Source organism: Uloborus diversus, chromosome 5 (genome assembly GCF_026930045.1).
Source record: "Uloborus diversus isolate 005 chromosome 5, Udiv.v.3.1, whole genome shotgun sequence".
NCBI classification, from domain to species: Eukaryota; Metazoa; Arthropoda; class Arachnida; order Araneae; family Uloboridae; genus Uloborus; species Uloborus diversus.
Genome location: NC_072735.1, coordinates 47,659,867 through 47,682,067, shown reverse-complemented (window position 1 = coordinate 47,682,067; position 22,201 = coordinate 47,659,867). Strand labels below are relative to the sequence as shown.

The following is a 22,201-nucleotide window of genomic DNA, read 5'->3' as shown; positions in this document are numbered from 1 at the left end:
TCTCGCATACCACCCAAAAAAAAAAAAAAAAAAAAAAAAAAACCCAAAGAAATGATATAAAAGATAAGATATTGAAGAAGTATTTTTTATTTTTGAAAATTTATACAATTTGTTATCGCAGGCTGCTTGAACCGTTATGGCTTAGATGGCAGCATGCGTTCATCATTTAACCGGGCAGTTAAAATACAAAATCAGTTGAACTAAGTTCGTTTTTTAAGCGTAACATTTCGAATGTAGTAAAAATGTGACGGGATGTTAGAAGTGTGGAAGAAAACCAGGGCCCACCCAGGGCTGTCGTACCACTGAGGAAGGAAGGAAAAATGAGACTGGCTATTTCTTTCTTGCCGAAAGGAGAAAAACAAATTATATTTTACCCATCGAGTTGTTAGTAATTTTAATGTTTTACTTCGCATTCTAATAAGTATTCACAGGTTAATTAAATGAAAAGCATAATTTCAATTTGGGGTAGTAAATTTTTTCTTTGTACACAGGGTCAAAAATTGTCATTAGAAAAATCGTCATTTCAGCATACGATTTTTTTTTGAACAAAAATTATTCCATTGTAGTCTGAAATCTTAAACCTCATACTTATATTTTCGCTCACATTATGCTTTAGTTTTCTGACTGGAGCCGAAACTTTAAAAAAAAAAAAAAATCTTACAATTAAGAATCAATTTACTACACGTTGCATCAAGTTTTCTTAACAGCAAGGAGCGTTTCAATCTCATATATTTTATTGCCTCACTTGTGTTATTTGTTGTGTTTAAATGTTCATGTAATGCATGACATGTCTAATTTTTTGACGCAGATCGTCCGGGATGGGCCCGAACACTCATTCTTCTGGTTACCAGTCGAGCGCTCTGCCCATCAAGCTATTCAGCTCTGTTGGTCACAGCGCAAGTTAAACTTATAAATTTAACCGAAAACCTCAATCCGGTGCTTCAAAACAGGTTTTTTTTTGTTGACAGAAATAACAATTTTTACATCGTAGGTCTATTTTTCGTCATTAGCCTGCACGATAAGCTTTAAAATAAGGGGTAAATCAAAGAAATTGATCAAGAATTAAAGAAGATCTCGTGTAGGAACAAAAAACAGGCTACAGAAATAATATATAAAGGATTGATTTCTGTGTTTTTTAACAATAAAAATGCAGTTGAGTTTTCACGTTTCACTGTACCCATTCTTTTCCTACTATAGTTTATTTAATGTACAGTCAAGTGTCTATACTTGGGGCAGTGTTGAACTTTTACCTTTAGTAGCATGTTGATTATATGTTTTCCATTTGAATGAAGTACTCTATAATTAGGATTAGTGTCTTAGTGGTTGACCTGAGGACAAGCTATATATGTGTAAATATGTACCTTCAAAAAAAAAATCATTGCCCCATGTTAGGGATTCCCCTCCCTAACCTGGGACACTTAACATTTTGATCTTTCTTTTATGTATGCAGCAATAGATAATAGTTTAGGAAACAAAATATCATTTTAAATAAAATTATTTTACAACTCAATAAAGAAAAAATTATCATTAGATAGAAATATTATAATCTTGTAAACGTTCAAAGATTTCAGAATGTATACTTGCCCTTGAAAGAATTGAATGTCAACTCAGTCTTAATTGTTTTGAATGCATTGTTTCAGCGTTCCCCGCTATATTTGGAAGCATAAAAGTGATTGGTGAACCCAATTAATTCTTAATGCAGCTGATTTTTAGCTCTCCATGTTCCCATTTCACATCTTTTCACATTCATTTTCATTCCTTCCTAATACGTGAAATTCACAACAAATAAATTAGTCTCAGCTATACTTTGAGATTAATTTTCATTAGTAGGTAGAACTAACACATGTAATATTTTGACAAAACGTGTTTTGCTCACCAATAGATTCCGATTTCTTTTAATAATGACACCTTCTCTGCCCTGTTACGGTATGACACATTTATTGTCATCAGAACAGTCATAATTTTTAAACATTTTGTATCTATACTTTTTTCTTAATGCAATTATACACTTTATTTCCTCAATATTCCTTATAGACACTTTTTATGCCTAAGGACCCTAACTTGGAACTGTGTCCCAAGTTTGTAGCATTTATGCAATTTCTCAAACTTATGAATAAATTAGTGTGACTGATTAGTTAAGTAGAAATGAATTAGCCCAAATAAGGAACAGGTACATTAGGGTGGTTCAAAAATACATGTAAAAAAAGTTTCTCCTATGTACCAGGACACCCCTCAGTATTTTAAGACTTGTGGATAGCAATATACTGGAAGAATTTTAGCTTCCTATTTCAACTGAAAGAGGGTGCTCAACCCCCTCCCCCAAGCTTCATCAGTATGGGGAGGAGGGTTAAAAAATACATTGAAATGAAAAAACAACGCTACATAATATACACGAGTACTATGCATATACATTGCAATAAAATAAATATTTACAAAAAAAAAAAAAAAGAAAAAAAAAAAAAAAACCAGCTGGAGAAATTAAATGTTTCTAAATTTGTGACATTTTCTATGCTACGGCTAATGTTAAATTGAGGGTTTCATTGAGCACCGCCTTAAAATTTGAGTAAGAAGCTAAAACTTTTACAGCATAATACTATTAGTAAGTCTAAAAAAAATAGGGGGTGTCCTGGACTGTAGCTGAAAATAAGTTTTTTTGAATCATTCTAAGGTACATAGCTGAGATAAAGTGTGAAACAAATTCAAACTAATGCTGCTCAGTTAGCGTATTAGGTAACGAAAGTTATTTCAATACTTAAAAATTTAAAAAAATAATTTGAATTTTGACATCTCGAATTCAAATTATGTTTTTCGCAATCACGAGTGTGTGTTTGTGTGTGGGGGGTATGTGTGTTTGTGTGTAGGGGGTATGTGTGTGTAGGCATGTGTGTTTGTGTCTGTGTGCTGGCATAAGTGTGTGGGTAGTTGTGTATATGAATGTGTGGGAAAGGGTATGTGTATGTGTGTAGGCATATGTGTTTGTGTATGTGTGTGTAGGTGTATGTATGTGTTTATGCGTGTGTGTGTGTGTGCGTGCGTGTGTGTGTAGTTGTGTGTGTATGCGCATGTGTGTGTGTATGTGTGTGGGTAGTTGTGTATGTATGCGCGTGTGTGTAGGACATGGATGCAACCTGGAGACGGCTTTCGCTATAGGAGCAGCATCGTGAGGACCCGGTCGACGGTGATGGTGCGGAGGGTGGCGGTGGGAAAATAAAATGATAGGATATCAAAACAGTCAAGTGAGAACAATAAGCAATCGTCATTGCTCAAAAAAAAAAAAAAAATAAAAAAAAAAAAATAAAAATAAAATAAAATTTGAATTTTGACATCTTGAATTTAAATTATGTTTTTTGCAATCACGAGTGTGTGTATGTAGGCATGTGTGTTTGTGTGTGTGTGGGGGGGGGGGTGTTTGTGTGTTCGGGTTATGTGTATGTGTGTTTGTGTCTGTGTGCTGGCATAAGTGTGTGGGTAGTTGTATATATGAATGTGTGTGTGTGGGGGGTATGCGTATGTGTGTGTAGGCATATGTGTTTGTGTCTGTGCGCAGGCATGAATGTGTGTATGTGTGTGTATGTATGCGTGTGTGTATGTGTTTGTGTGTGTATGTGTTTGTGTGTGTAGGTGTATGTGTGTATAGGTGTATGTGTGTATGTGTTTGTGTGTGTGTGTGTGTGTGCGCGCGTGTGTGTGTGTAGTTGTGTATGTATGCGCGTGTGTGTAGGACATGGATGCAACCTGGAGACGGTTTTCGCTGTAGGAGCAGCATCGTGTGGAGCCAGCCGGTCCACGGTGATGGTGCGGAGGGTGGCGGTGGGAAAATAAAATGATAGGACATCAAAAACAGTCAAATGAAAGCAATAAGCAATCGTGATTGCTCAAAAAAAAAAAAAAAAAAAAAAAAAATCGCATATTTTTTCGAAATTTTCAAAATCATTAATTAACTTATAAAGCTAAAACATTAATGTTTAGTTCACATAATCTCAAAAGATAAGTATTCATTTATTCTGTAGCAGCATTTATTTCATACTGGTGAAATACAGACAGGTGTACCAGCCCTCAGAACTAAATTTGGTAAAATGTCCCAAGTTAGGGTACTGTTCCAAGTATGGGCACTTGACTATATATTTTTTTTTGCTTTGTATTCTTTACTAATAATAAAGCGGAAAGTCTCTCTGTCTGGATGTCTGTAGGATGTCTGTGACGCGCATAGCGCCTAGACCATTCGGCCGATTTTCATGAAATTTGGCACAAAGTTAGTTTGTAGCATGGGGGTGTGCACCTCAAAGCGATTCTCCGAAAATTCGATTTTATTCTTTTTCTATTTCAATTTTAAGAACATTTTTCGGAGCAAAATTATCATAAGATGGACGAGTAAATTACGAAATTATCATGACGTGGAATGGGAGAGCGAATGAACATAGCCAATTGGTGAGAAATTCGTCATCCATTATTTGTTAATATACAGGCGAACCGAATGATCTTTTAATTTTCAACTACGGGCAAAGCCGTGCGGATACCACTAGTACGAAATGAAATATCGAGGAATTTCAATTTAATTTCGTTCAAACCATACATTCGAAATATTTTGACTATCAAGACTGAATAACAGGAATTAATGCTCTTTAAAGAACTTTTTCTTTTCATATCATCAGGAAGATAGCGATTTATTTACCAAACCTAGTTGCATATCTATTCTACAGAGCTATCTGTATCTAATAATGCAACTGTATGTGTAGTTCTGAATGGCATTACTTGAGTGCTTGATTCGATTGATAAATAACCTGAAAATCTGTTGTATAACTGATAAAAACATCTTATATTAAAAACTTCAAGGAAAAAGGCATTTTCGAAGAAGAGAGTTCATTTCCTGAAACTTGATTTTTAAGTGTCATTGATTTACATGATTTTTTTTCAAAAATTTGTTAGACAAATTTTAAATTTTATCCATTTGAAGAAAGTTTAAAGTTTAATTGTTTGTCGTTTGAATTATGCTATTAAAAAAATTTAAAGGGCATTTTGTTAGTGATTTCGAGATAGTTTTGGGTTGATGCCGGTATTTCAAGTTATTTTTCAGTTTTGTAATACTGGCATTAGCAGAGGTAAAATACCGGTATTTTCAGTATCAGCTGAGAAACAATAAATAGTTTCAATTAAAGAGTTTTCAGGAATACTTTATAGATATCCACTTTTATTTTAAACGCATAATTCTTTATCCATGATGCGATACCAAAATCAACGTATTGATGTAAAGTTTGACCTCAAAAGCACGAACCAATAAAATATCATTAAATGAAAGTAGCGGAAAGATTGCAAAATGATATTTTCAGTACTATGATTGATGTGAGATGAATCGTATTTTTTGGGGCTTATGTGCACCATGTTTTTATTTTTTCATTTCCCTTATCACTCATTTTCCCTTTCGTGAAAGATAATTTCAAGTGTAATTTCGAATGTATTTGTCATATAAATAATTAATTCCAACCATCAATTTCAGAAAAAAAATATGATATTAAAAAAAAAAAAAAACAGTTGGTCAATAATACTGTTTTTTTGGCGGGGGGGGGGGGGATGGAATCTTGTGTTTTGTAATAAATGGTAATTCGTTGTCACCAGCATTAATTTTATATCCTGTCTTGCTACTTAACTTGATACTTGGAAAGATAATATTTAGAAATTATGTAGGGCCTTGAAAATTTGCATATAGGCAGGGTTGCCAACTGCTACGCATTTTGCGGATTTGCTTCGCAAAAATGGGGAAACTCCGCGCCTCCGCAAAGAGATTCTTTTGCTCCGCATTTCCCGACCGAACGCTTTCAAGCTTAAATTTTGCTATTTTATCATAACAAACATGTAAATATGGGAAATTAAAGACACTCATACTCAAAGATTGAAAACGCGTTTAAAACTGTTTTATTAATTTTAAAATGCTTAGTATTTAAAAAATGATTATTAAAGCTCTGAAACAATTTTAAATAAGTGGTTTTTGTTATTTGAATCGAGTTTTATACAAAATTCCGAACTACTCCGCAATTTTTAAAATTTCTCCTCAAAATCAGCACAGATGCTCCTCAAATTGTTTCTCCAAGGTTGGCAACCCTGATAGAGGTAAGGCATAAACAATTGGAGCATGTTTTCAGATATTTACATAACTAGAAAGAATTTTCAAAAGAACATGAAAACGAATAGAAACTATCAAAGTCAAATTAAGTTAAGTTTATTGTAAATTTCCAACCAAAGTGTTAATAAAAAGAAAACATCAAGCTATTCTTATCAAGAAAAAATCGTTGAGGACGATGATAATACTGGAAAAGTATCGTCTGTCGAAGAGTAATTACAAGTAGCTATAAATTCAAATAATAATAATAATAGTAATAATAATAATAATAATAATACTCAAATTACACAAAAGAAACTCACACGCACACTCACACACAAGCACACCCAAACACACACACATAAACACAAAAGATATTTCCAAAAATAACAATCAAGAGATTGAATTATTTGAAGATGAAGGACTTCGAGGCAATTATATATAGAGGAGGTGTATTTTTAACTGCAGGAAATTTATGCACTAAAATACGTTCCATGCCTAGAAACAATTCAATAGATGCATGATGGTTCATACTATTATCGGTTTTGTTCTTTCATTTTATATTTGTCCGCAATACATTTTCATGTATTATAATACAGTCGACTCCCGCTACAACGCGATTCGACTTACGCGAAATGGCTATAACGCGAATTTTTCACGAGTAACGAATTTTAGAGTTATCTAGAATTTTTTTGGAATGAAGTATCGGCTTTGTTATTGACTGCTAAATATTGATTTCTTGAGTGTTATTACATCCCTTTAAGCATCCTTGACAGCGAAAGTTCCCACAGCAAATTAGTCTACGCATCGCGTTGTTAGTGCATCAAATAACCACTCGGCATCTTTCATTTATTTATTTTTTTCATTCTAAATATGAAAGTTGATGAAATATAATGGCACCTTAGAGGCACCTTCATCTAAAGTTTGTGAAGATGGGAAGAAAAAGAAAGTTTCTGACTAAAAAAAAAGAACAAGGCTAAGATTTTCGATATGCTTGACAAACATCGACGGTAGAGCGACAATAAATATGAGTGAATCTTCCATACGTACAATTAAAAGTCAAAACAAAAATATTTCCGTAAAATTTCGGAACTTAGTTTCAACATTGAAGCTTGCAGAGCAGTCTATCAATGTCAATATTATGAAAATGGAAGCTGCTCTTGTATTGTGAATTAAAGACATCAGGAAGAGGGGTTGTTGCCAAAACTTGAAACTTTATAAAAGAAAAAGCGAAGCAACCGTATTTAAAAATGTATTATATAAGAATAACGATCTGATCATGGAGCATAAACCATCATTATCTTCATTTTTTAACTCATAAATATTGTTACTGTATCTACCGTACATTATTATTATAGTGCAACATTTTATTATTACTACATACATACTGTACGTACCGTGTTGTTTTATTTAATGTTTTTCCCTCCCATCGATCATTCATTTTGTGCCTCTTAAATTATTTCAAGTTGAATAAAACAGTTTTATATTTTTAAATACAATAAAAGTTCAGTTCTTTAAGTAAGAAACTAGTGTATAGTTGAGGAATGCTTTAAAGCAGTTAGAGGGGTGTTTATAAGTGTCTAAATGAATTTGGTATGCTTCTAAAAAAATTGCATGCATATATTTTTTCCACATCGCGAAATTTCGACTTAGGCTAGGAGTCTTGGAACGCATCCCTCGCGTAATTCGGGACTCGACTGTACAATTTTTGCACAAAATTATAAAATATGGCTTAGAGACAATGTTTTAGATCATTTTTTGAGAAATCTAATACCGGTATTCCGGTGTCCCATTTAAAAAAATACCGAATACCGGTATTGCCTTTTTGGTCCGCTATTGCAAGTGGCGGCCCTAGGTTTTGCGGGTCCCCAATTAAAAATATTATTGATTGTATTAATTACAGGGATGCCATCGTAAGAGCGGTGTCACCCCCCCCCCCCCCCACGAACGAGACCCTTCAAAAAGTAGGGAAATATCTCTAGAAACAGACCCTTAAACATTTCAGTGACTTGGTTTTAGTCATTCCCCCCGCCTGGTGGGTAACTCTGTTTATTTATAAACAAAATGAATCTACATTAATATAATTAAATCCTAGTTACACATAATTAAAATTAACAAAACTTTTTTCTCGATATAATCCGCACATAACATTTAGGATTGACCTTGGAAGAAGGGGAGTATCAGGAGTGATTCAAGGAGCACCTTAAATGCAATATAGAATATCTTCAGTTTGAAGGGGTCCATGGGTTTCTCCCCTGGGGAAATTTTTGAAAAATAGATATAAAATCCTGCGTTTCGAGGCCTGATAAAGCATGATTCGAACTAGAAAAACATCAGGAAAAAAAAAAAATTAGGCAAACCAAAACTTTATATAAGTTTCACTCTTTTGCAAATTAAGAAAATTCAAAATATTGTTTTTTTGTTTTGGTTCGACAAATCGACGTCATCGATCGACAGAGAGAGGAGAAAGGATAACTCATCGTCATTTGCTCCATCGACTTTTGGTAGAGCTAATTTTTGATCATCTTTCAAACCCAACGACAAACAAAATGATAGCTAGTCAAAAATCCACGAAACTCTAAAGAAATGGGGGTTTGTTACGATTCGGCGAGACCGTTTCGGCGCCAGATTTTTGCATTCTGAACTTTGTGAATTTCAGAAATTTTAGTTCAAAGAAGAAAGAATATTTCTAAAAGAAGTATGTGAATTTGGTGCTCTAGAAGCTAGTTAAAAGTTATTTTAAAATTTACAGTGGCGGGAAAGAGGGGTCATATGTGAATGTGATCCACGTATGTCTTACTGCGATAACATAAAGGAAAATATATTGAAACATTAGCAAATAATGCCAGTACCAGTTCTTCCTCTTTGTCGAATTGTTTTTTAATTTTTCTGGGGTGATTACTTCTTTGTTGTAGCAGCTACTGGAAATAATTTCTTAAATCTTCTTCTCGTAAAAACACGTTTCAAACTAACCAAAAGCTCGACTTAACTATTGCAAACCCATGTATGGACATCAAGGTAAATTTAGAGCTATGTTTGATTTTTTTATTGACTAAAAAAATCACTTATTTTTTAAAGTTAGTTGCTAACACTATTATTTTTCTGTAATCAACTTATGATTTTTTTGCAAATTACTTTTTTTTAAAAAGTTTTATTATTATTATTATTTTTTATTATTGCTTTTTTTTCTTTTGTTACCAAATAGTTAGTCGACAGTTTAGTGCTTTAGAACAGTTACAGGAACTAAAAAGACACAAAATATTTTATTTTAATATAAAAAAAAGGTTAAAATATTTTTTATTCATAATATTAGTCTTTATAAAACTTAAAAGCAATACATAATAATAATCTTTACATAATACATATTATTTGTATCTTGTAGTCTTATAAGTTTTTTCTTGTCTATCCTGTGTTCAAAGCACGCTACATAACTTAAAGCTTGATAGAGGGCAGGGTTACGGGTGATTTTCTCAACACGATAACTTTTTCCAATGACAAATATAAAAAACTCATCTTATTATTAAGTTGACAGTTTTTTTATTTTTTACAGAAAAGATGCTTAAGTAACTGCACAAATTAATGATCAGGCACGAAAAAAAATTCAATTTAAGTTTAATGAGTTTTATATTTAAATTTCATAGAAAAATGTCAATGCTGTTTCCTAACTTATCTACTTCGAAAAATAATAAAGACGTTTTTAAACTTATATTTTATCAATTAATAATAAAAAAGAAAACAAAATACACCTTTAAAAATATTACTTCATAAAACTTTTCATAAAACTTAAAAAAGCAAAAGATATCTTGAATTTTGAAGCAATGTTTGGCATATTTATATGCAGACAATTTCGATTTTTTAACAGGTCGCATTGAATTGGACCGCGCCGAAACGGCGCACAGTGGCTCAAGGGCGGAAAAAATAGCCATTTTTAAGTTTTAAGATAAAAAATATTTCATGCCTTAATTACTTAGCCCTTGAGTTGTAGTAACTTACTCCATAAGAGTTTTTGAAAAAAAAATTCGTTTTTACAAAAATAAGCCAAGATTGTTGAGCAATTATGTTTTTACTTTTTTCGGACGTACGCCTTATACTTCAGTTTTAATTCATTCGTTCAATGAAGAAGACTAAAATTTAATAAAAGTCATTTCTGATTTGTTTTACACACTTATAGGACGCATATTACACCGTAATTAAAAATTAAAAATTCATCAAAATTGAAAACTACCTGAAATAAAAAAACATTATTTTCTTAAAAATATAATGAAAAGTATTGTGGAATATACTTTTATCGGCGGCTTCCGGTGGGCTAAAATTTACATATATCAACAGTTTAATCCTTCCTGTAAATAAACAACAACATTTTAGCTGCGACCACCTGCGACTGCAGTCGTGGCAGATGTTTTTGTTTGATCTTCGCTATTTACGAGTACCAATATCAGTAAGTTAGAAAATAGCTCGTAACGGTACGACGGGGGTAAATTGCTTTTTTATCAAAGAAATTGGTCATCAAATTTAACATGCTCCAGACTAACGAATGTCACAGTTTCACTACTTTTCAGGAGAGCCTAAAAACGTTTGTTTACTGTTTCCGAAAGTTGGGGCTTTTGAAACATTCATCAATAAATATAGAGGATTTTTTAAAAACAGATTTACGTTGTTATGGCTTAATGCGGAGCATTATTCTACATGCAATACAGTAGTAACCTGAAAATAACAATTTTCGGACCCGTTTGGCTTTAAAGAAGATACATATGAGAAAGAAATTTTTAAAACTCATATAGAATTCTATATAAAAAGTTAAATAACCATTCTGTTCATAAAACAATGAAATTAGAAAATCATTAAACGTTTGAAATTTCTGATTTCCTTTTCGAAATCATTCTAGTATAAAGCTGTTCTCAGTTTGACAACATTGCCAGAAAATATTGTTCGAGGGTATCGATTGCAATAAATAAACCTTGCTTGTGGCATACGACAGATTTAATTTATATTTTTCACTAAAAACAGAAATGAATTTGAACTACAGAGAAACCCTGATTTCATGTTTCTCAGAGGCCTGAATCTAGCATAAAATACATAAAATATGGGAAAACGTCAATTCAAATCCAAAAACATAAAATATGGGAAAACGTAAAATACGGGAAATGTATAAAAAGCAAAAATCAGATAAGGAAACAAAAATAGTAACAAAGGTTGCTACGATGACGCTTATAAAATGTAAAAATGCGATATTTTACAAAAATAACATTATTGTACTCACCAGTTTAGATCATTATAACACATTAAGTAACGAATTCGGGCGTTTAGGTTAAAAATAGACAGTAATAATGAGTTATTGAATCCAAAGTAAATATAGCATCTTCCCGAAGTTTTTTCCTGGTCTTTATGATAAAGAAAATAGTCTTTCACTATTATTAAGCTCTTAAATGCAGTATTGAAAGAAGAGACGAGTTGTGTTTCCTCTTCTTCTTGTTAATCTTCATTAGTGGTTAAAAAGTCCATAAGATCAGCTACGGATGGAGCAGAAGCGTTTTTGTTTTCATGGATTAACTTTCAACATAGTGGATTATGTTTAAAAATTCAGAGGGAAACACTTTTCTTAATTTTAAAACATTTTTTCTCTTTTTTGTAACTGCCAAGGGAAAGCGTAAAATGCGGGAAATTCATAAATAACAAACTTTCCATCCGGGTTAAATTAATATTATTAGTGTACGGAAAAAACAGGGACCTGATGATAAAAAACGTCAAATGTGGGGAAAACGTAGATTCGAGGGACGTAAAATCGGAGTTTCGCAGTGAATACGATCAGCAAGCATGAAGATAAATATTACCATGCAACAATTTTAACAATTTTCCAAAGTATTTTTTGAGAATATTCAAAGTTATTGATTTTTTCCGCTTTTTTGTCGTTTTGAACCACTGTGCGGCGGCGCCGAAATGGGTTTCGCTCCGAAACGGCCGCGCCGAATAGTTCCATTCCGAAGAAATGGCGTGGAGATTTAAAAAACAGAAAACGAGAGATCCTAGTCATTCAAACAATGTAAAGTTTATACACTAGATCAGAAATAAAATTGCAGAACATTTCAAGTAGACTCAAAGACTTATTTAATTATTTTCAAGGACTCTAGAACAATTAAACTTATTTAAAGCACTTCACTTGCACTTTCCGGTCTCTAGCATTTTAATACTTGATTGCATCGCTTTTTCGAATTGTTCCAAACTTGTAAGGAACAGTTTTTGTTTATACAAAAACTGTAGATTTCTCATTACAACAATATGTTTTCGAATACAAGTAGTGTGGAAAACGAAAAAGAATAGAGGTAGAGCAATATTTTTTTCTTGTGCTAACCAGATTAAGTTGAAGTAAGATGAAAGCAAGCAATAACATCAGAACTTCTGAAGTACTGAACGTGGGATTTAATAATTCACAAGATATGAAACATGTGAATCACAAAAAAATATCTCAAGCTATATGTTACAGAAACGCGAGAACCATGATTTATACATTTTTGATGCCGGATGTAGCAAGGAGCTGAATTCGGTACAGTTTGGTCTCCCCCCCCCCCTGTTACATTCGTAATGAATTTTAAAATTCAAGGTCTGTAACTACATTTTACAAATGTTCAAGGTTTTTGAGCACTTGAAAATGAAAGTTATTTTTTTTCAAACTTTTTATTTTTTTGGAACGAATTATACAGTTTTTCGGGAGTTGGAGGCCCCCAACAAAGCACTAACTCTAATATATTAGGGAAATTGAAAAATAGTTGAGACAAAAATCATTATTACTTTAAATTTTAATTAATTTATTTAAATATACACTAATGTAAGTTTCCATGAAAAATTACAACTGAAAATCCATGAAACATAGAGATCGCAAAAAACATGCGAAAATAGTTAAGTCGACATACAAGCAGTATGATAATTTGGCTTTTACTGTGACTAAATCTGGCACATTGCTCAAAGGAGCTATGAATCTTTATCGAAATCATTCTGCGTGTTTCATTTTCTAATACGATGCAATATATTATTTCTTGTCTTGTTATTTTAAACGGATCGTAATTTTTTTTGGAAATGTTACCAAAAACCCACCGAAAAAAACAAACAAACAATGAAATTGGAAATTAAATGCAAAAGAGCGTCCTTGTTAATTTCTTTTCCTTCCTTTGATTTTCCCTGTCTTGAAGTACGAAACGTAACTATTGCAGTCTCATAATTATATTAATTTTGACAAGTTCTATGAATAAAAGCTGACGTTACATTCTAAATTTTTTTTGTATTTATGGTCGACTTTTTTCTTGCGAGACCCCACTAAACGATTCAAAGCTGTTTATTTTTTAAATTTTATACACTTGCTTCTCATCTGCTTTATTGCAGATTATCAAACAGATTCATCAATTCAAAAAATCAGTAATCCAACGTTATAAAGCACAAAAATTGCAAAATATTGCAGACACGTGTTTCGGTGTTATAAGGAACACCTTTTTCAATGCAAAGAAGTGTGAGCTTCTGGATGAATTTCATTCTGCACGAAGGTATTTGTTCGTTATTTAGATTCATCAATACTGACAATCATAAAAGACGAAATCATTTTAATTATGTTTGTAAAGATATATTATAAGTAAAATTAAATTTGTTTCTGCAAAATAAACGAAATTATAACTTTTTAATGCTGTACTAAAACATTTCAAATCTATTTACAATTACGTATCCATACTGTACAATTGTTACGTAAATCTTTTTTTCAATTAAATTTCCCAATTAAACTTTACAGTTGAAAAATGTAGCATAAATAAAAAATCAGCTTTACATATTCAATATTCAGGTATATTGAAAGAAAAGTATGAAATAATTTTTGATTAAAAGCGACCTTTTATCTGTATCGTTCAATTTTTTTAGGATATGTTACGTTAAGCATTAAATCAAAAAAAGAAGGAAATATAAGTATTTTAAATAAAAAAAACAGTGTATTTGAGACATGAAAAGGTAACTTTTCACTAAGTTTTGTGGAAAGAATTGTTTTTGTTCGTGAGAGATAAAAATGAAAACCAAAAAGACGGTTTTTTAAATTTTTCGCGCTAATTTTGAGGTTATGTAAGAAAAGTGCAAATACAAAAGTTGTTTATCTTTTTATTACCAACAATTTTGTCATTTACTTTTTTCGATAGGACTCGTAGTTTTGCTGGAAATCGCAATAAACCGTTTTCAACCCTTAACCCCTTTCCCCTTCCCGACTTTAGATTGCCCGTAAATTATTTTTCCTTTTGATTTTATTATATTTTCTTACTTTTCTAATAAGTTTCATCCAGTTCAAAATTTTTTAAATACTTTTTACCATTTTCAAAGGCATTGGCACTGGCCTATGAAGGAAACAACCCCATTAATATTTTTATAAGCAGTATGTTACCGCCCTGCAGCCAAGGCTGAGGCAGAAATACATGAAATATACCGACAACCCGGTTATGACAGATTCATAACAGGCTGCCATGCAGTCTCTGGATGTCGTAACCGGGCTGTCGGTATATTACATGTAGTAATTGTATGTTACGTTCAATAAAATTTCATAAATGTATTTATGGTATTAGAAAATATTTTATGTTTAGGTTTGTTAACATAAATGCAAACTTCACCGATTAACAGAAATCGATTCATTTTCAAATTGCATCATCGGTAACAATTTTTCGTTAGTCGTAACAATTGTGCCACCCATTGGGGATAAAAGCGTTTTTCGTTTTTTGCGTAATTAGAAGATTTTTCGCAACACTTATGCACAATTCCTCACCTAAATTTTGCTGTATCATTTAAATAATTCTGTTAAAAATTCTATTCAACTTATCTATTAAGAAATGAGAGCTTGCAATATTAAACAAAGGACACTGTTATAGGGGGGGGGGGGGTGGAGGTGGAAGAGAGGGAGATTTTATTGAATAATCTTGAAGATTGTCTACTACCGTGTTACCTTTGAATTATAGCCAAAGAAGTTAATTACCAATAAACTAATTCGAAAATTAAAAAAACAAATCCCAGGTGCAAAAACCCCTTGGTAATTTTGTACAAAATTTCAAGGCTGTAGGTGCTATGGGGGTCTCATGGACGCAGGCCCACCAGAGACAGAATTCTAATTCCTTTGACGTTGCTTTTTTTTAACATATAGAGAAAAACATAACAGCGAGAAAATCAATATTTTCCAAAGAAAATCATTTAAAATTTTAAAATTTCTTGACTATGTGTTCTCATGTCTATGCAAAAGTATAAAGAATTGTTTTATTCACGTACATGTGTGTTCGTAGGATTTTTTGTGACTGACATGTTTGGGTAATTTGTTCAGTATTTAATCTCTTGACATGTCCGTTAGAATTTTTTTTTATTTCTTTCAAGGATAAAGTGTTTTATCCAAACGTCATGAAGAAAACGAAAAATATTTATTTCATATGTTTGAATTAAAATGAAAAAATCAACAAATCTGAAGAAAATGTCAGTTTGTATAAGAATTGCAAGAGGTCGATTGTACTGTGTCTATCTTCCTTGAACAAAAGATAGGGTGTGACTTGTGGTAGAGTAAACATTTGAAAGTAAATTTACTCAATTTAATCAAGTAAACCTGGAAAAATGCTTCCTGTAAATGGAAAAACGTTTTTCAATTGTCAGGCAGTATCAAAAGAAAGATTACTGGAAACAATGGAGACACGTGCACAGGAAGTAAAGAGCATTAAGAACTGAAAGAAATGCAATGCGATGAATGCCATTTAGACAGAGATATCTCATTCATGAGTAGTAAAAAAGGATAAAAATATCTTCATAAAATGACGAAGTTTTATGTATTTATGTATGGTTTTACCTGGAAAAGCACTACTATACAAAATTTTCACAGCATAATTTAAAACTTATAACTTAATATTTAATTTTTGCTGTAATTCCATGGGCAGTTATATTCAATCAGTAGTTTGGTATCAGTGAAGGATTTCATAGAAAAAGGAACTCAATTTTCAACCAATTGAGTAGTTGAATTGAGTATTATCTGAATATGAGTATTGTTCAGAAATTTCTTTTACTTTTATTAAATTCAGCTGCAGAAGACGGCTGAAGTGAGTTCTAGTTAACTTAGTTCTTCTCCCCCATCCCAAAAAATAATAATTTAAATTCAGATTGATTTAGTTTAGAGTCAACCCCATTGGTTTTAACCATATTAAAAGTAATCAAAAGAAATTTAATCCGATGGGAAATAGTCTTGATCAATTTTATTCCAATTATTTTACTTCGTATTAAACTATGAATAAATAAATGAATAAATCTTTAATGAGTAAATGGTTTGCTGAAAAAAAAAATTAAATTAATAAGTGAATGAATGTATGAATAAATAAATAGATAAATAAATGAGTGATTTCAAAAGCAAACGTTTGTTTGTAGAACTTAGAGTGCGATATTACCATTTTTAATCGTGTCCTTAACGTTTTTTTCATGTTGATATTGCTATCGGATGTAGGGGAAGAGTTTGTACAGTGAGACACTGAAATTCAATGACATTTTTTATTCCCACTCTCACTGCTCCCCCACATAGTGGGAACAGTGACATACATACTTTTTAAATTACCAAATTTTAAAAGAATCTGAGTTAACATTAAAAAGTATAAATGATTGCTGCTTCTTGGTTTTGGTATGAGCGATTGCCTTTGGCAAATTAAATGTCATGTTTTCTTGACATACAATAGTGACCTTTACCGCGAATTTGTTAGGGACTGAGATAGAATGATTTAGGCGATTCTGAATTCTTAAATTGGCTTAAAGTTTCATCCTGGAACGTAGCATTTGATAAAGATGGAATGCTTTCACTGTTGCTTTTGTCTTTCACTAGCATAGCAGCTTCTTTCCTGTCAGTGTCAGAAAATCTCCTAAATAACTTATCCGATTTCCTTATTTCCAAGCATGTTGAAATTTTGAAAAATTGTTGTTGTATTTATTGTATTTAGCATCTTGCAATGAAAGAAAAAAAATCAATTGGAATAAGTACAAAATAGAAATATTTTTGTGATATTATACAGCTATAAAAATCATAATTCTATTTAAGCATCCTTATTTTGTTGGTGCAGGGCTTTGAAACTTATTTCATTATTATTTACATCAACAGGCTAGTTATAATTAAATTTAAATCAATATATGATTTCCCCACTATTAATATAAAAGTTTCATGGGAGCAGCGAGCAACGAGTTAATGGTGTCTCACTCTTCCCTAATTGCAAAATATTAACTCAATAGCTGTCGTTCTCAAAAAAAGAAAATTAACAACATCATTCTACAGCTAAAATGAAAGTTGATGGGTTAATGTAAAATTAATAATACCAGTCTGTGTAAAGTTATTCAGAAACAGTGCAACAAACAATGGTGATATTTTACTTCGATGAGTCCAAACGACGATACCACAGATATTTTTCTTACATGATACATAAAGGCAACTTTTTTTCTATAATATTGCTCATAGTATGTCGACTTGACTTTTCAAAAGTTTTCCCAGGATGGAAATATCCAAACAGAAAATAAAATGCTGTTGTCTCACTGTTCTACCTCTCTCACTGCACCCATCGCTCTTCTACAATCCATAGACATGGACGATGTGATTTTTTTTCTGGCTACAAAAGAATCGCGCTTTGTTTAATCGTACTTTCATGCTTAGTTGCATATTTTTCACCAAAATATATGTAAATAAGTGCAAGCCAACATCTTTCTTTTAAAAAGCAACCTACTACAAAATGCTTTACGTTGAATGATTAGAACCACAGTGAAAGTCCTGAGGCTGCTTCTGCGCCCCTTAATGTAAAGATTGGCAAGATTCTAAATCAAGTTCATACAAAGACTATACTTATACTTTCTTGTTATAGCATACAGAAACATGAGTTGAGAGCTAAATCTTAACTTTAAAAATGAGGTAATAAGAGTACTAGCACGATAGTTACTGTATCTGCAGTCACTATGTCAATGTTCTGTCAGTACTAGCAAAACAAGCTGTAAAAAAAAACATATATATATATATATATATATATATATATATAAAGCGCAGTATCGCTTACATATTGCATACACTAATGTAATCACATAAATCATTCTACTATTATTAAAACGATGTCCTAAGATCCCAAGTACCCAAGTAAACGATATTTTTTTCTCACCATAATATGTTACAGGTTCTTTATCAACGAAGAACTTCAGTATACAAGGGTACTTATTGTTTCTTCTTGAACAACACTGAAATGAGTACCTAGCAATTTCAAACTCTTATAAGAATTTCTAAGAGTGCTAAGTGGTCACAGGAAGAGATATTTTTATTAGCGAAAAAACACATACATAGTGAAAACTTGACTCGAAGTGATAGCTTTCATAAACTTTCTATTAGTCTTCAACATGAAATTCTTCTGGATACTGGAATTCACTGATAATTCATTTCAGTTACAGATTATAAGCTAATTGCTCGCAGCAAAAAATAATTTCAAAATAAGAACAAGCTTACTTCTTAGATTTAATCAGTTCTAAATCACGAACTCTTAGCAGTTGTTCATTTAGATTATATATGTATAGTGAAATGTATAAATTTCATGGGGTTGTGGTACTGCAGTAGCAAACAAAACATAAAATTTTTTTGGTTCCCGAGAATTCAAGTGTAGTTCCGTTTTATTTGGCAAAGAATAGATGTCAATCCAGTGGATATGGTTAATATTTTTCTTAGCCTGACAAAAGTAAAATATGTATTGTGTAACAAAAATTGGTTAATAATACCAATTTGCAGTAGCATCAATATCTTAATGAAGTACATAAACCAGCGAATCAACATTTTCAAAGTTGCATGCCATAAATCTATTGTAATGGCTATTACTGGCTGATCAGCATGTGATAAAATTGTTTAGTTAAGATTTTAGGAAGCAACAAACTTAAATTTTTTTCAGAATTTAATTACTTGGGTTATTTGAATCAATGCAAGTAATTAAATTAAAACTATTCATCTCTTTAATACTGCTGAAGTAGGTTATATTATTTATTGCAGGTGCCATGGCTGCCCTTAGAATATTTGGACCAGTCCTTGGATTTCTATTGTCCTCCTTTTGTCTAAAGTATTATGAAGATCCTTTTTGTAAGTATATTACATCGTTTGTTGCTTTGCATTTGTACGCTTAAACATAGGAAAATAAGTGTTTGAATTTGATTTGTCCATGTTGAAAATCGTCAATATATATTTTTGAGTTCTTATTTAAATGTAAGTATTTCGTAATTTAAATACGCTCAATAGGGTGGGCCGAAAAAAATCGATAAGCAACTTCTAATAGCAAATATGTCTTTTGATCGCGCATTGACTGCAAAGTTTGAAAAAAAGGTACAAAATGGTCAATTAATTTTTTTAAATAAAAATTTAAATGTTAACTTTTTTTTTGTTCTAATACCATTTAAATGCTTTCTTTTAATAGTCTTTTCATATAGCTTTAAAAATATTTGAATTCCTTTACAGTTTTTATTTTGCGCATGAGCCGCAAATTTACGCGAAATTAACTAAAAATCGACATTTTTAGCTTATTTTCACATTGCAGTATTTCTTCTTTTAGATCACACTCATAAATTTTTTTACAATGAATGTGCACCATACAGCTCTTTGCTGGAAATTTAAGTATATTTAATTGCATTAACAACCCAGAACTCTCCTTACGTAGGTAGCTTCACTTTGTGTTCCATTCCCAAGAAGAGTAGTTATTTACAGGACTAGTACATTTGTAAAGTAACTTACATTCACAATAACTATATTATGTTAAACAAGTTTCTACGTTTAGATCAAGGTTTGAGGTCGGACTGGTGACTCAATTTTTTACATCGATGATCGCAGGTATAAACTTTTTCACATTCATCCATATCTTGTCTCATGCCAAAATACCTAACCTACCGACTCACTAACCAGTTTAATAACCCTTTCTACAGCCAGAGTGTGAGAAATGAGGAACATTAACTGTATTATTGGTAGAGCTTTAACTGTTTTTGTATAACTCTACATGTATATCTAGTAACTTCGATGGAACTCGGTCGGATGAAATCGAACTTGTAAAAACTGGCTTAAAAAGCGGGCAAAAGTATATTTGATAGATATTGTCAATGCAATACAGAAAGGAAAGTGCAAAACTGATCTCGCTCTCACAAAGTCAAGGACTTTCACTCATTACCATTTCTTAACAAGTGCTAACGGAGTACTAGGGCTGTATATTTTGCAAACTAAACTACTAAGCTAGTAAATTATATCTTTAAAAATTATGGTTCGCTAAAATCAAAATTTAAAGAGAACAAACTTCCGTGAAGCTGTACAGTTATTCAAAGTTACAACATCTACAAGTCTGATGATTTTTTTAAACATCATGGATCCGGTGATTCAAAGAAATGCTTACTTTGCCATTTTGAGATATCGTTATTAGTCATGGCAGTGGACCAGAGGCGAAATACAAGAGAATTGGATTGCACTATACGGTTATTACAACGCAAAAGATTATCCATCAGGGAACGTTTCTACAGCTATAAGAGAATTTCTTCAACCAATATTAAGATTTGAAGCTTCGCAGTTAATAACAGTTAAATTGATTGACCAACGTGTTTACTTACCTCCACTTCAGTGATGAAGTGGAAAACAAGGATATTTTATCACTTCTAGGAACATTTGCTAAAGTATGCATTCTTAAAATTTTCATATCAAACTCAGGCAATTAAAAGGTTTGTGAAACTGGTCAGTGAAATTTGCAGAAATTCATTTGAGGTATTAAGACGCAAGAGATGGATCTATATGGAAAACTTTATGTTCTCCAAAATCAATGCCAAAACTGTGTCTATGTCCAGTCCAACTTTAAGTCTTGATCTAAACGTAGAAATTTGTTTAAAACAAAATAGTTACTGTGAATGTAAGTTACTTAACAAATATATTAGTCCTGTAAATAACTACTCTTCTTGGGAATTGCAGGTAGGAACACAAAGTGCAGCCACCTACTTAAGGTGAGTTATGGGTTGTTAATGCAATTAAATATACTTAAATTTCCAGCAAAGAGTTGTATGGTGCACATTCATTGCAAAAAAAAATACAACTGGGATCTAAAAGAAGAAATACTGCAATGTGCAAATAACCTAAAAATGTCGATTTTTGCTTAATTTCACGTAAATTTGCAGCTAATGCTCGAACTAAAAACTGTAAAGGAATGTAAATATTTTCAAAGATATATGAAAATAGTGTTAAAAGGAAGCATGTGAAGGGTTTTTGAACAAAAATTTTGAACATTTGGATTTTTTAAAAAATATTTGAAAATTGATCATTTTTTACCTTTTTTTCAAACTTTGCTGCCAATGCGCGATCGGAAGACATTAATATTATTTTTTTTTATTATTTTTCCCACGTTTAGGATGTCAATACACAACTTTGTTTTGCTATTAGAAGTTGATTCTCGAAAATATCCTTTTTTCGGCCCACCCTAACGCACAACCCACAGCCTGTTAAAAGGTGTAAAAAAAGCGTTTGTGAAGAGGGAAATACGTCTGAAGTGCGAGTCGCAAGCAGGAGCTCAAAGCATAGGCAGGAAAAAGTTTTACAGATATTGTCTACAGAAAAAAAATCCCACCAACAGTTTTATTAAGAAGTTCAATGGAAATTTCTCCAAATATCACTAAGCTGACACAGGATGTGAAATATCATTTTAGCGCCAAATTTGGCAAGATTTTGACAGACAGTCACCAAATCTGTCGCTAAGCCTAGCCATTGCAAGTACTATATTCTCAATCATTCTCACTATTCGAAGAGAGCCTTTTGTGTGAGAGAACAGATAAAAATATCAATCGACAATGTGAAATACGAATATGTATTTTCTTAGTCCATTCTACTGTGATCCAGTGACTACTATTTGGCTGTAGTTAAGTGTAAATCGGCAGTAATCCACGTTAAAGTTTGACTTGTACTCACAATTTTATGTGCCGTGGTAGAAAAAATTTCTGGTTAAAAAACAAAACATACTGTATTGTTTGAAACCATTACTTTAGAAGTTGATTTTGTATGCAGTAGCACGGTAAAAAAAGTCAATAAATAAATAAGAAAAAAAAAGAGTAAAAAAAATA

General features: G+C 31.9%; 1 protein-coding gene across 1 annotated transcript in view; it reads left to right on the top strand.

The window, feature by feature from the left end:
• LOC129222904 (solute carrier organic anion transporter family member 74D-like) overlaps nucleotides 1-22,201 on the top strand; it is a 58,278-nt gene that overhangs the window by 12,980 nt on the left and 23,097 nt on the right. Inside the window, exon 2 of the mRNA XM_054857466.1 lies at nucleotides 19,122-19,208. Coding sequence (XP_054713441.1) covers nucleotides 19,122-19,208 — 87 coding nt within the window. The remainder of the gene's footprint in view (nucleotides 1-19,121; nucleotides 19,209-22,201) is intronic.